Source organism: Dromiciops gliroides, chromosome 1 (assembly GCF_019393635.1).
Source record: "Dromiciops gliroides isolate mDroGli1 chromosome 1, mDroGli1.pri, whole genome shotgun sequence".
In the NCBI taxonomy this organism is placed as follows: domain Eukaryota; kingdom Metazoa; phylum Chordata; class Mammalia; order Microbiotheria; family Microbiotheriidae; genus Dromiciops; species Dromiciops gliroides.
The window spans coordinates 652,798,610-652,810,943 of record NC_057861.1 but is presented as its reverse complement, the minus strand read 5'-3'; the positions used below and the strand labels follow the sequence as shown (position 1 = coordinate 652,810,943).

General features: G+C 35.2%; 1 protein-coding gene across 2 annotated transcripts in view; it reads right to left on the bottom strand.

Moving 5' to 3' along the window:
* The window catches only part of CCDC171 (coiled-coil domain containing 171), a 437,148-nt gene that overhangs the window by 237,899 nt on the left and 186,915 nt on the right, over positions 1–12,334 (bottom strand). For both annotated transcript variants that reach the window (XM_043977119.1, XM_043977120.1), the window contains exons 14-15: positions 5,302–5,528; positions 3,332–3,514 (exon numbers count right to left, since the gene is read on the bottom strand). In XM_043977119.1, coding sequence (XP_043833054.1) covers positions 3,332–3,514; positions 5,302–5,528 — 410 coding nt within the window. The remainder of the gene's footprint in view (positions 1–3,331; positions 3,515–5,301; positions 5,529–12,334) is intronic.

Sequence of the window (12,334 nt, the reverse complement as noted above, 5' to 3'; positions counted from 1 at the left end):
ATGGACTGGCCCCTCTTTCTTCAGTATTTTAGTATCTTTTTGGAGGTGAGACTGTCCCTCTGGATAGTCTGCATTGATACAGCTTGATAATCTTCTATTTCATTAAACCCTCATTTTTTCCCCTTAAAAGACATATTCAATTTTGCTGGGCAAGTTATTCTTGAGTGTAAGCCTATATTCTTTGTCTTCTGGAGTACTATATACCAAGCCTTTAGAGTCATGGCTGATAAATCCTTTGTGATACTGACTATGACTGTATTACTTGAATTCTTTCTTTCTGATTGCTTAAAGGATTTTCCCCACTATGCTCAGAAGTTCTGGATTTGGGCTATAACATTCCTGAGAGTTTTTGTTTTGGTGTATCTTTCAGAAGGTAACTAATAGATTCTTTCTATTTCCATTTGGCCCTATTCTTCTAAGAGAAATGGGCATTTTCTTTTAAGATTTCTTGAAATACAATGTCTCTGGGGGCAACTAGGTGGCACAGTGGATACAGCACTGGCCCTGGATTCAGGAGGGCCTGAGTTCAAATCTGGCCTCAGGCACTTAACACTTACTAGCTGTGTGACCCTGGGCAAGTCACTCAACCCCCATTGCCCCACAAAAAAGAAAGAAAGAAAGAAATACAATGTCTCTGCTATTTTTTTTTTGGTCATGGCTTTCAGATAGTCTAATGATTCTTACATTTTCTTCAAATTTTTTCAGCCTTTTAAATTTATTATAATATTTTTACCAGCTCACAGAGTCATAAAATTCTATTTGGTCCATACTAATTTTGGGGAGCATTGTTACTTGATCAAGGATTTTTAACTCTCATGCCAATTTGTTAATTCCCTTTCCAATTTTCATGTACTTTTCATTTCCCCCTCAATTTTTATCTCTAGCATTTTCATTTGATTTACAAAAGCATTTCTAATGTTTTCAACTTTTGTTCCCTTTCTTCTAGGAATTCTAATTGAATTTGTGCCACACTCTGCTTATCCTTGAGCCTTTGCTTTTACATGTGTTAGAGTCATTCTCTTCTGGGTTTGTGACTTTAGTATCCTAATGACCCTAATAACTTTTTATGGTAATGTTCTTTTTGTTGTGTACTCATTCTTCCACCCTACTTCCTGACTTCAGATTTTATTGTAATGTTTTCTATACTTATGAGGGTAATGGACTAGATTACTATTAACCAACTGAAAAACTTCGAGTGACATAACTGTCTTTCATCTGGGATTCCTACCCTAGTTACTCTGCTGCGGGCTCCAGACTGGGCTGGAAGTTAGAACTGTGAAGCCACACAGCAAGTGGTGTCAGATCCTCAAATCTACTATTTGCTTCTAAATTTTTTCTCACTCAGTACACAGCTAAGGGCACTCAACCACTCATCACCTTGAACTGCTTCTTAATCTGGAATAAAACCCTAGATACAAGTCTCCATCTAAGTTCACCCTGCATGTGTGACCCAGAACTGGGTAGTAAGCAAAAAAGCTGCCATTTGGCCCTGATAATGGCAAATTTGAACAAAGTTGTTGTTCCACTATATGCATTTGTAATCTCTTCTTTCTCTGGTGAAAAACAATCCTCTTTCAGTTCCTGAGTGCGGGGATGCTCTGTGTGGCATGCTGCAGGTCAGAAGACCTCTCGGTCTATAGTTCTATGCTGATAGGGGTTGCAAATATAACTCATTGTGATTATTTTTTGGATTTTCCAACTAGGACCTCATCAATTAAGTTTGCTAGATGAATTACAACTTTAAGAAGAACCAACTATTTCATGCCTTTTTCAACAGGCAAGTTTGTCATGAACTGTGTTGTCAAAAAGAGACTGGTAGCTCAAAGGACCTAGATTCCAATTTAGTTTTGCTACTCATTATTTGTGCGGTTAAGCCCTTTCACTTCTATAGGCTCAGTTACTCAATTAATCAGAGAGGGTGGGGTTAAATGAATATCAAGATCCCTTCTCATTCCAAAACCTAGGAGTTGGGTGGAGGGCATTCCCTACCCTTTCAATTCTCCTTTGGTCATGTGTCATCAACTAAGATCACACTTAGTTCAGTAGAATCTGGAACAATTGTCGGGGGGGGGGGGGGGGGGGGCGGGGAAAGAGAGGGAAATGTTTGCCTTATTTTATTTTTTTCCAGTTAACAATCATTTGTTTCCTTCCCTTCCCATTTAACAACAAAGAAATAAACAAAGCCCTCAAAGCACAGTCAAGCAAAGCTCATTCCCTTACTGGGGATCTAATAATGCAACTCTCATTTAGCATTCTGAGTCCATTACCTCCTCTGGCAGAAGGCTGGCAGTGTGTTTCATCTTCAGTTCTCTGGAAAATTGGTTTCTGACCCCTCTATCTTAAAAGTAATGATAATAAGTCCTTAATTGTGGCATTAGAAGCAGTAGGTTATATTGCAAAGAACACTCAACTTGGAATCAAAGGGTTTAGATTCAAAGAGCACTGGATTTGGAGTCTAAGAACCTGGGTACAAATTCAACCTCAGTCACCATATGCCCGGGGCAAATCACTAACCCTATCTAAGCTCCATTTTCCTCACCTATAAAAAAAGAGGGACTTGACTAGCACATGTCTGAGGTCCTTTCTAGTTCTAAATCTAGAATTATGGCTATGCTATTCAATACCTGTGTGACTTGAGGGAAGGGTCTCTGAACCTGAGTCTCTTCTGTAAAATGAAGGCGATTACATAACAATAAAACCACCACTCATATCATACCTTGAAGTGTGCAAAGACCATTATATAAATATTATCACTTACTCCACACAACTCAGTAATATATTATTATAGGTTTTATTATCCGCATTTTATAAAAGAGGAAACTAGGGGCAGCTAGGTGGAGCAGTGGATAAAGCACTGGCCCTGGATTCAGGAGGACCTGAGTTCAAATCTGACCTCAGGCACTTGACACTTACTAGCTGTGTGACCCTGGGCAAGTCACTTAACCCTCATTGCCCACAAAAAAAAAAAAAAAAAAGAGGAAACTAAAGCTCAGCAACTTTAGGTGGCTTACCTTTAGTAACAGTCCATAAAAGCAAGAGATAAGATGAACCACAGTCATTGTGACTCTCAGTTCAGAAAAGGATGTGATCTGTATCAATGGCAGAAATACCCACACTAACAAAATCAAGTATAATTAATATTGAAAGATAAATTCTTAAAGAAATGAAACATGGTCTTCCATTTTATTTATGCATAACATAATAAACAGGTGGCGTTTTAAAAGATAACTTTTCTGAAAAATATATTTAGAAAACCAAACAAGAAACTAAGCAAAACATGTGTGTGTGAAAAGCATCTCTAAGCCAGTCTTTCTAAATTGAATATACTTACAGACTGCTTAAATTCTTTTAATTGCATCTGGAGGATCTGGGCTTTGTCAATCTCTTTTTTCATATCATGTACATTCCTTTTAAATTCTGAGACCTCTAAGCGGAGCGAACGACGTTCTACTTCTGCTGCATGCAATCTTTGGGTAAATTCATATATTTGCTTTTGCAAACATTCTATACTTTTCTGTTGGCAAATGGAAACAATTTTAGACTATTAAATTGGCTACTTTACTATGAAATCAATAGAATTTGATATCTAAAAAAATCTTTGGTTAAACAATATATTCTAAAAGAAAAAATCATGCCAACAGCTATTGAAATCTAGAGACACATTTGAATTTGAAAAGATGAATTGTTTTATCTGAACAATCATTTCTGTAAACTATAACAAGAAATGCAAAAGGAAAACCTAACCTTAATAATGTCAAGAAAACTTGAAATATCCCTGCCTCCTATAACACTATTTTAGTACACTTATAAATTGAAAGAATTAATAACAAATACTTATATTCTTCTCTCTAGATACTTATTATTATAAATGAGTTATGAAAATCTGAATGTATTCATATACAATAAACTAAAACTATATTAAATGGCAAAAATAAGAATAGGGACTAGACTTGTGATTTCACTGACATAGGGAAAGTGCAGGTCAGCACCTTCTCTTCAACTTCTATTCTAAGGAATTTGCTCTGATCATTGAGAAGTTAAGAAGGTGTCAGAGGTGAGATTAGAACTTAAGTCTTCCATGTTTTGAGGCCAACTCTCTGTCTCCTAGGCCATGGCTGACTCACCTAAGTCATAATAAGAATGAACAAAAACTTTGGGAGGAATACAGCAGAGGGAAAGACTTAAGAAAAAGAGGTTATGGACAAAAAACATTTCAGAGTTCATAATCAAGGAGTGATATCATTTCTAAAAGTTGCCAATATTATGTATTATCATACCTATTTAGGGGTCAGCAAACTAAGCCACATGGTCAAATACAGCAATTTATGGGTTTTGTATTGTTTAGCAAACTAAGAATGTTTTTTACATTTTTAAATACAAAACTTTATTTTAAAATTCTTAGTTCCCTTGGGGCAGCTAGATGGCGCAGTGGATAGAGCACCGGCCCTGGATTCAGGAGTACCTGAGTTCAAATCCGGCCTCAGACACTTAACACTTACTAGCTGTGTGACCCTGGGCAAGTCACTTAACCCCAATTGCCCCTCAAAAAAACAAAACAAAAAAAAATTCTTAGTTCCCAAGAGAGTAAAAAGGAAATAGTAAGTCCAATTTGGCCCACAGGATGTAGTTTGCCAACCACTGATCACATTTGAGAACTGAAAGATGAAAGAACTACAAAGTCAATGTTTCAAGGTATAGAAGGCAAGTGATGGGAAAAGAGCAAACTCATTAATCATGATGCTAGAAGTTGGGGTGGAGAAGAAAACAACTATAAGCCTGGTAATGAATTCTTTCAGAAAGGAGACAGAATAACCTGAAGGCCAGACACCAAAGATAATAACCATAATCATAATAATAGCCAATTGCCAAGCATTTTACATCTAGACTCGATGATATAAATTGTTAATGTGAATCACAATGGAAAAGGTAGCTGAATGATGGCAGTAGAAGGAGGTGCTGGAAAAGACAATGAGGAACAAGGAATAAACTAACTCCTCCAAATATCACTGTGTGTCAGAGTATATGAAAGAGAGTATCCAATATTAGTGAGAATGGCCTGAAATTCTGAGATTCAAATGGAAGGGGATCCATAATCACTTGAAGGTAGAAAGAATGATCTTTCTGTCTCTGAGACCAGATTTAGAGCTATCTATTATGTCATAATACCTCTCAATGAAAAGAAAATTCTCTAAACAATTCTGATTCAAAATTTAATTTATGAGCACCAGCTGACTTAAAACAGTATATTCTCCAGTATATTGTGAAAATATTCTTTACATGAATCATATGTAATATACCTACCATAATGGGCATAGGGCCACTTAGACCATATTTCAAGGCTTCTGTGTTAACTTTATGAAGTCCTCGGGCCAATCTCTGAACCAGGGAATCCTTTTCCGTGTATGTAAAACTTCTACTACTGCCCAGTGGTACGTTCTCCATTGCCAAGCTAATTTTATCCATGAGTTTTGCAAAGGAATTCCTGGCTGCGCTTATAAGTAAATGTCCACAAAGCCTAGAATTTGGATCTTGGGGGGGAAAAGAGGACAAAACATTAAGACTATTGTTTTTATCTCCTACTCATTTTAGAGTAATGCACTTCAAAACATGATGAATCAAATTTTCTTAAATAAAAAATATTCCAATTACTTTTGTAATCACCTACAGTCATTCATCCAAAAACTTATCTTCTTCTTACTCTGTAATACCCCCTCAATTAATTTAAAGGCTGGGAATTACCCATTTTAATGGCATGGTGAAAATAGCTAAGGTATCATAGAAGAAATACATAAAGAAAATTCCTTATACTTTAAAGAATAACATTTGTCTACAATATTTACAATAATTTTTAACATTGTTGGCTTTTAAATCATAACACCTTAAATTATTTCCTGTTTCCAACTAGTATAGCTGAGTACCATCATGCCATAGTATTTATATTCTGAGACAAGAGGATATAATTTGCCTTATTCAAAGGCAATTAAAATTTTACAACTACAATTACTTATTTCCCCACAGGATTTTGGTAATCATCCTTCTCATATAATGGACTTAAGGCCCCAGCACACCCAACATGTCCTGCTTACTGCTAGATTCGTCAGGTCTGTAATTAATAATTGTGTTTAATGTTGATAAATAAAATTGTCAGTGCTCCTTCTACTAATTGGTATTCCAGATAACGGTTAATAGGTTTATTTATGCCTTAATAAAAGTCTTGTAATTTAGTTTTCCCTCTACTAGGCAGGTCTTAATCTGTCATTACTTGTCTTATGATACTATCAGTGTAAAATGACAAGCATGGAAAACCTTATTTCCATTAAGCAGTATACCATTCTACACTTCAAGAACTTCTTGTTGCTAGAGCTACTTTAAACATTTTCTTTAAATCTTGATTTAAGAAAAAAAAAACCTTATGCAGTTCCAAATACACAAATAAATATATTTTACATTATAAGAATAAACCAAGGATTTAAATGCCCTGGTTTAAAACTAAAGAATAAAACTGGTAACGTTTATGTGGCATATAATCCACCAAGATTTTTTTTTTACTTAAGTTACATTACATAATGATTTTTTTTTTAATCTAAAAACCAACTGCAGTGTTTGTTGAATAAATTAATGTGGTGGAGCTGGTGGTAGATAAGCTGAATGTTCAATGACATTTTATTTCATACAAGAAAAAAACATTCTTAGGTTGGTTTCATGTACTAACATTTAAGTTTCATATAGGTATCCTCTGCTTCATAAAATTATAAACCACAACATTTAAGAATCAGTGAGGGGCAGCTAGGTGGCACAGTGGATAAAGCGTCGACCCTGTATTCAAGATGACCTGAGTTCAAATGCAGCCTCAGACACTTGACAATTTACCGGCTGTTTGATCCTGGGCAAGCACTTAACCCTCATTGCCCCACAAAAAAAAATAAAAATAAAAATAAATCGGTGACACTGGGGCAATATTATAATCTTCTACTGTACTACTTATTTTTACCAATTAGTAATCATTTGTGTTCTAGCTCTGAAATATAGTTACAAAAACAATGTTAAGTACTTCAAGAATGAAAAAACATTTGAACAGATTCTGTGCCAACCAAAATATATTACATAAAACTAAGTTAGGACTCCTGACCTAATATAATACACATTACAGACATTCAATAAATAGCTTCTAGGAGGCAGCTGGATGGCACACTGGATAAAGCACTGGCCCTGGATTCAGGAGGACATGAGTTAAAATGCAGCCTCAGACACTTGACACTAACTAGCTTTTTGACCCTGGGCAACTCATTTAACCCTCATTGCCCCACCAAAATGAATGAATGAATGAATGAACGAATAAATAAAAAATAAATTAAAATAAATTTTAAAAAATAAATAAATGAATAAAAAGATAGATAGCTTGTCAATAATATATCATGTGTCTAAGGTCTTTTTTTCACATGCATGCCTTGTTTATATTTGAAAGGAACTGTACCTTGTATTCTTCAAATCCCTCATCCTTCCCCTACAATTAACAGTACTGAGCACATAGCACATGTTCAGTAAATACCTGCTCATTTCTAGGTGCCGAATTCTAGGATTAGATTTATTCTGTTTGGTCTAAGACAGTAGATCTAGAAATAATGAGTATAGGTTGTTAAGATCATTATAATCACTAGAATTGTCTGAAACGAGGATGGACTAACTCAGAAGATGTGGGTTCTTCCTCACTTATAGGTCTTTTAGTAGCAGTTAGATGAGTACTTGTTACAGATGTTGTAGAGGGGATTCTGAGTCAGATATGAAAATGGAATGAATGGCTTCTATGATCTCTTTTTAATGCTAAGATTCTATAAATTTATATTATTTATAAGTACACCTGAATTAGTATTCATATTTTTAAAAGTAAACTTTACAATCTGCTTCACATTACAAATTTTAATTTTTTTAATTTTAAATTTTGTTCAGTAATTTAAAATATTTTGCTAAATTTAAAATCATCGGTTCTATATGTAATTTTTAATGAACAACCATAATAACAAATCACAGATATGAGTCAACATGAAATTCTGGCTAATTTGAAGGCTGAAATAAAAACATAACAATTCTGAAAGCATTGTATCTCTAAATCAGGAGGGGGAGAACAATATATACTCTATCTGACCATAGACAATAAAAGAATTAAAACTAAAGAATTTATTATTTGATAAGTAGATAAGATATTCTTTACAGAATTTAGTTACATCAAAAATACAATCAATTTTATATTAAAGGAAGCAAAACAATCTAAAATTGCAAATATAACACTACAGACACATTTGTTATTTGTGGATTTGTCTGATAAAATTCAACTAAGAACTGAAATCCCTCAAGTTCAAAAGCATTGGTGTTATTTTGGGGGGGTAGGGCAATGGGGGTTAAGTGACTTGCCCAGGGTCACACAGCTAGTAAGTGTCAAGTGTCTGAGGCCGGATTTGAACTCAGGTACTCCTGAATCCAGGGCCACTGCTTTATCTACTGCACCACCTAGCTGCCCCCACATTGGTGTTATTTTAAAACTATGATGCATTTAGCAATTATTGTTGTATATTCAAAAATATCAGTTGATTACTTGAATTTGTTTAATAATTTGCAGTTCTTCATATGTATATTGAGGTGATATGAATTCCATGCTGTTTTAATTTTATATTTATTTAAATAAACTAAAGATGAAACTATAGATCACTTTATTCACTCCTCTGCATAGCAAAACATAAAGTTTGAGTTGTTTTATAAGGACTAGTGATGTAGGTGGCAGGCACAGTAATTAGAGTACCAGGCCTGGAATCAAGAACACCAAAGTTCAAATTCATATACTTATTAGCAGTGTGACCCTGCGCAAGTCACTTGACCCTGTTTGCCTCAGTTTCCTCATCTGTAAAATGAGCTGGAGAAGGAAATGGCAACCTACTCTAGTATCTTTGCCAAGAAAACCCCAAATGAGATCATGATCAACAGCAACAAAATGTACAGACATATAGAACTAACCTTCAAGATGTTTCATACATGAAAATTGTTGACCAAAAGCAAACACTGTATTGTTAAATTATGATTGCTAAATGGATCAACTGAATGGAATAAGTAATACAAAAAGGCCAAAAATATAGCATCAAGTCATTTCAAAATAATTTTGTATAAAATTATAATAAATAATGATTGCTCACATTTATATAATGCTTTAAGGCTTGCAAACACCTTACATATATGCATAATTTCATTTGATTCTCCAAACAACATTGTGATATAGACACTACTATTATTCCCATTTTGCACACTGAAGAAACTGAAGCTAGACCAATTACATGTGCCATGCACAGGATTGTAAAGCTAATAAGTGCCTGATAAACAACTGACACTCAAGTTTGCTGGACTCCAGTCCTGTGGTCTATGTACTTACATCACTAGGCTTAGAGGCAGCATAATATATAAAAACATGTAGGGGGAGCTCAGTGGCGCAGTGGATAAAGCACCAGCCCCTGGATTCAGGAGTACCTGAGTTCAAATCCGGCCTCAGACACTTGACACTTACTAGCTGTGTGACCCTGGGCAAGTCACTTAACCCCAACTGCCCTGCAAAAAAAAACAAAAACAAACAAAAAATATAATCATCATCTCCCTCAAATGTGTTGATTGCTCCCAATTTACCTATTTCAACTTATAGCACTATTTTCCTAATCACCCATCCTTAAAAGGAGTTTTCTTTGACCCCCTCCTCTCCTCTACCTACAACCAAATAGTTCACCAAATCCTAAAAAGTCTACCTTCACAATCTTTTACCTTTATCCTTTTGTTTCATTTCCACACTTATTACCTTTCACCTAAATAAGTGTTATAGCCTCATACTAGTCTGACAATTAAGGCTCTTCTCCATCCAATATATACTGCCTAAGGCAGTCTAGTGTAATGGAAAGTGTACTAAAATTTAAGTCAGATCTGGGTTTAATTTTCAGACCTACTATTAACATGTATTATTTTAAGTAAGTCAAATAACTTTTCTGATTTTAATTTGTCTCATCTGTAATAATAATTACAATAACAATGACAACAAATCTAATTTACAATAACTGAAATAATAAAATATTTTCCTTAAAATATTTCTGAGGTAGCATGGGCAAGTATCATCATCTCCATTTTACAAATCAGGAAAATGCAACTTAAAAAAGGATAAGTGATTTGCTTACTATAACACAATTTTTAAGTAAAAAGCCCAGATTCAAAACCTAGTTCGTTTGATTTTCAAATCCCTGCTCTTTCCACAAGACTAAGTAAGATGGCTTTCTTTCACATTGGGAATTACTAACAGCATCTTTTTCTTTTTAATATGAGACGGCTGAACCTTGTTCACCTTTAAAGGAAATACTAGCTCAAAATGTTTTTTAATGATTTTGTAACTCTACTAACTACATCAATGAGAAGACAATTTAATGAACAAATCTGAGCTCTAGAGCTCAAAAAAATTGAGAGAGTAAATAATTATTTCAATATGGAAATCAATTAAGGGTCAGAGAAATGTCTCGGTATTTTGTTAAAGATCAACTGGAATTATATTGATACATTTTTCTAAAGACAATCCTAAAGATAAATTTCCAAATGTATTACCAATAATGACTAAAGCTTAAATAAGTATATTCCTTTAGGCTTAAAGGGATACTTTCATGTACAAAACCATGTACATGTACACATAAGATAGGCAGTGTAAATATTATTTGTTTTTAGATTTATAATGAAGTAGAGACCCCCAAAAAGAGATACTTATAGCCTATGCCCTTCTTTCATATAGCAGTTGAATTCTGTAATGTTTTGCAAATATTTAACGATGAACTATGAAACAGGTACATGTGTCTCAGAAAGTATCAGAGGTGGAATTTGAAGTGAGATCTTCTGAAGTCCAAGGCTAGCATCCTATTAACTACATAATAGGGCCTTGTGGTAGATGCTATTATAGGTAGATAATTCAGGTAATACAGTACCTGACCTCAGGGATTTAGAAATCGAATCGAAATAAATGAATCAATCAATCAATAAATAAATAAATACATTTTAGACATTCTCTTATCCTCAGTTCTCATTGTATTAATGAAGGAAAAAGTCCAGCAGGATTAATTTGTCTAAGGCCATAGAAGTAATAAGTAGCCTAGGCAAATTTTAAACTGAAATCCTCTTGACTATAAATCAAGTGCTTCCATTCTACCCTACCTGTTCTGCCCTAAAGACTCCCATTATTGAGAAATTATGTTTACCCTGCCTTACCAACATCCAATTCAGTAGCACTTCACTCCTGCTGATGGCCCTATGCCACTGGTTGTCATCTGGTCCTTCACCTCAGTGCTACTAAACAAAGGTGAAGAAAATCATCAAACTGGGCTGACCGGGCCCACTCCAGATTTATGTTACATAATTTCAACTAGACCTGAGGGTCTAAATGCAGGGGGGAAAATAATTTTATAACTTCCTGATCAATTTACTATCCAATTCACCAAAGCAGCTTTTCTAAATCTTTTAATGTCCTCTCAAATCTCCTATTGCTCTGCCATCCTGGGTGCACCCTCTCCACTGAAAATCCTGCCTAATATTTCACAATAAAAATTGAGGTCACTGGCCAAGAGCTCCCTCCCACTTCCTTCCTCCTCATCACCTCCCATCATTCAGGTGCCTTCCAGCCCTATCTCCTCCTTCCCAACTTCATCTCACAATATGTAGTCCTCACTGCTAAAGCAAACCATACCACATGCATGATTTCATTCCATCCCATATTCTCAAGCAGATTGCCCCTTTATCATTCTTCCCGTCTCATAAATCTTCTAGTTCTCCTCATTTCCTGGCTGCTTCCCTACTGCCTAAAGACACACCCATGTTTCTCCCATCTTTAAAAATTCTCACTTGATCCATCCAACCCTGTTTACTATAAGCCATATCTCTTTTTCCTTTCAAGTATAAACTCTTTGAGAAATCCATCTAGTCAGTGTACCTACTTCCTTTCCTCTCACTCTCTTCTTGACTCTCTGCAGTCTGACATTCAAATGAAACTGCTCTCTGCAAAGTTACTGATCATCTCTTAATCAATAAATCTAAAGGTTTTTTTCATCAGTCCTTAGTTTCCTGCAATCTTAGATTCTCTGCAATCTTTGATGCTGCCAAACATCCTCTTTTCCTTGAAATTCCCTTTTCTTTCCATTTTAATGACACTTATCTCTTGGTTCTCCTCCTATCTGTTTGGCCACTCCTTGGTCTTCTATACTGGATCTTCATTCATGTCATGCCCACTAACCGTGGATGACCCTCGAACATCTGTCCTGGGCTCTCTTCTCCTCCTATA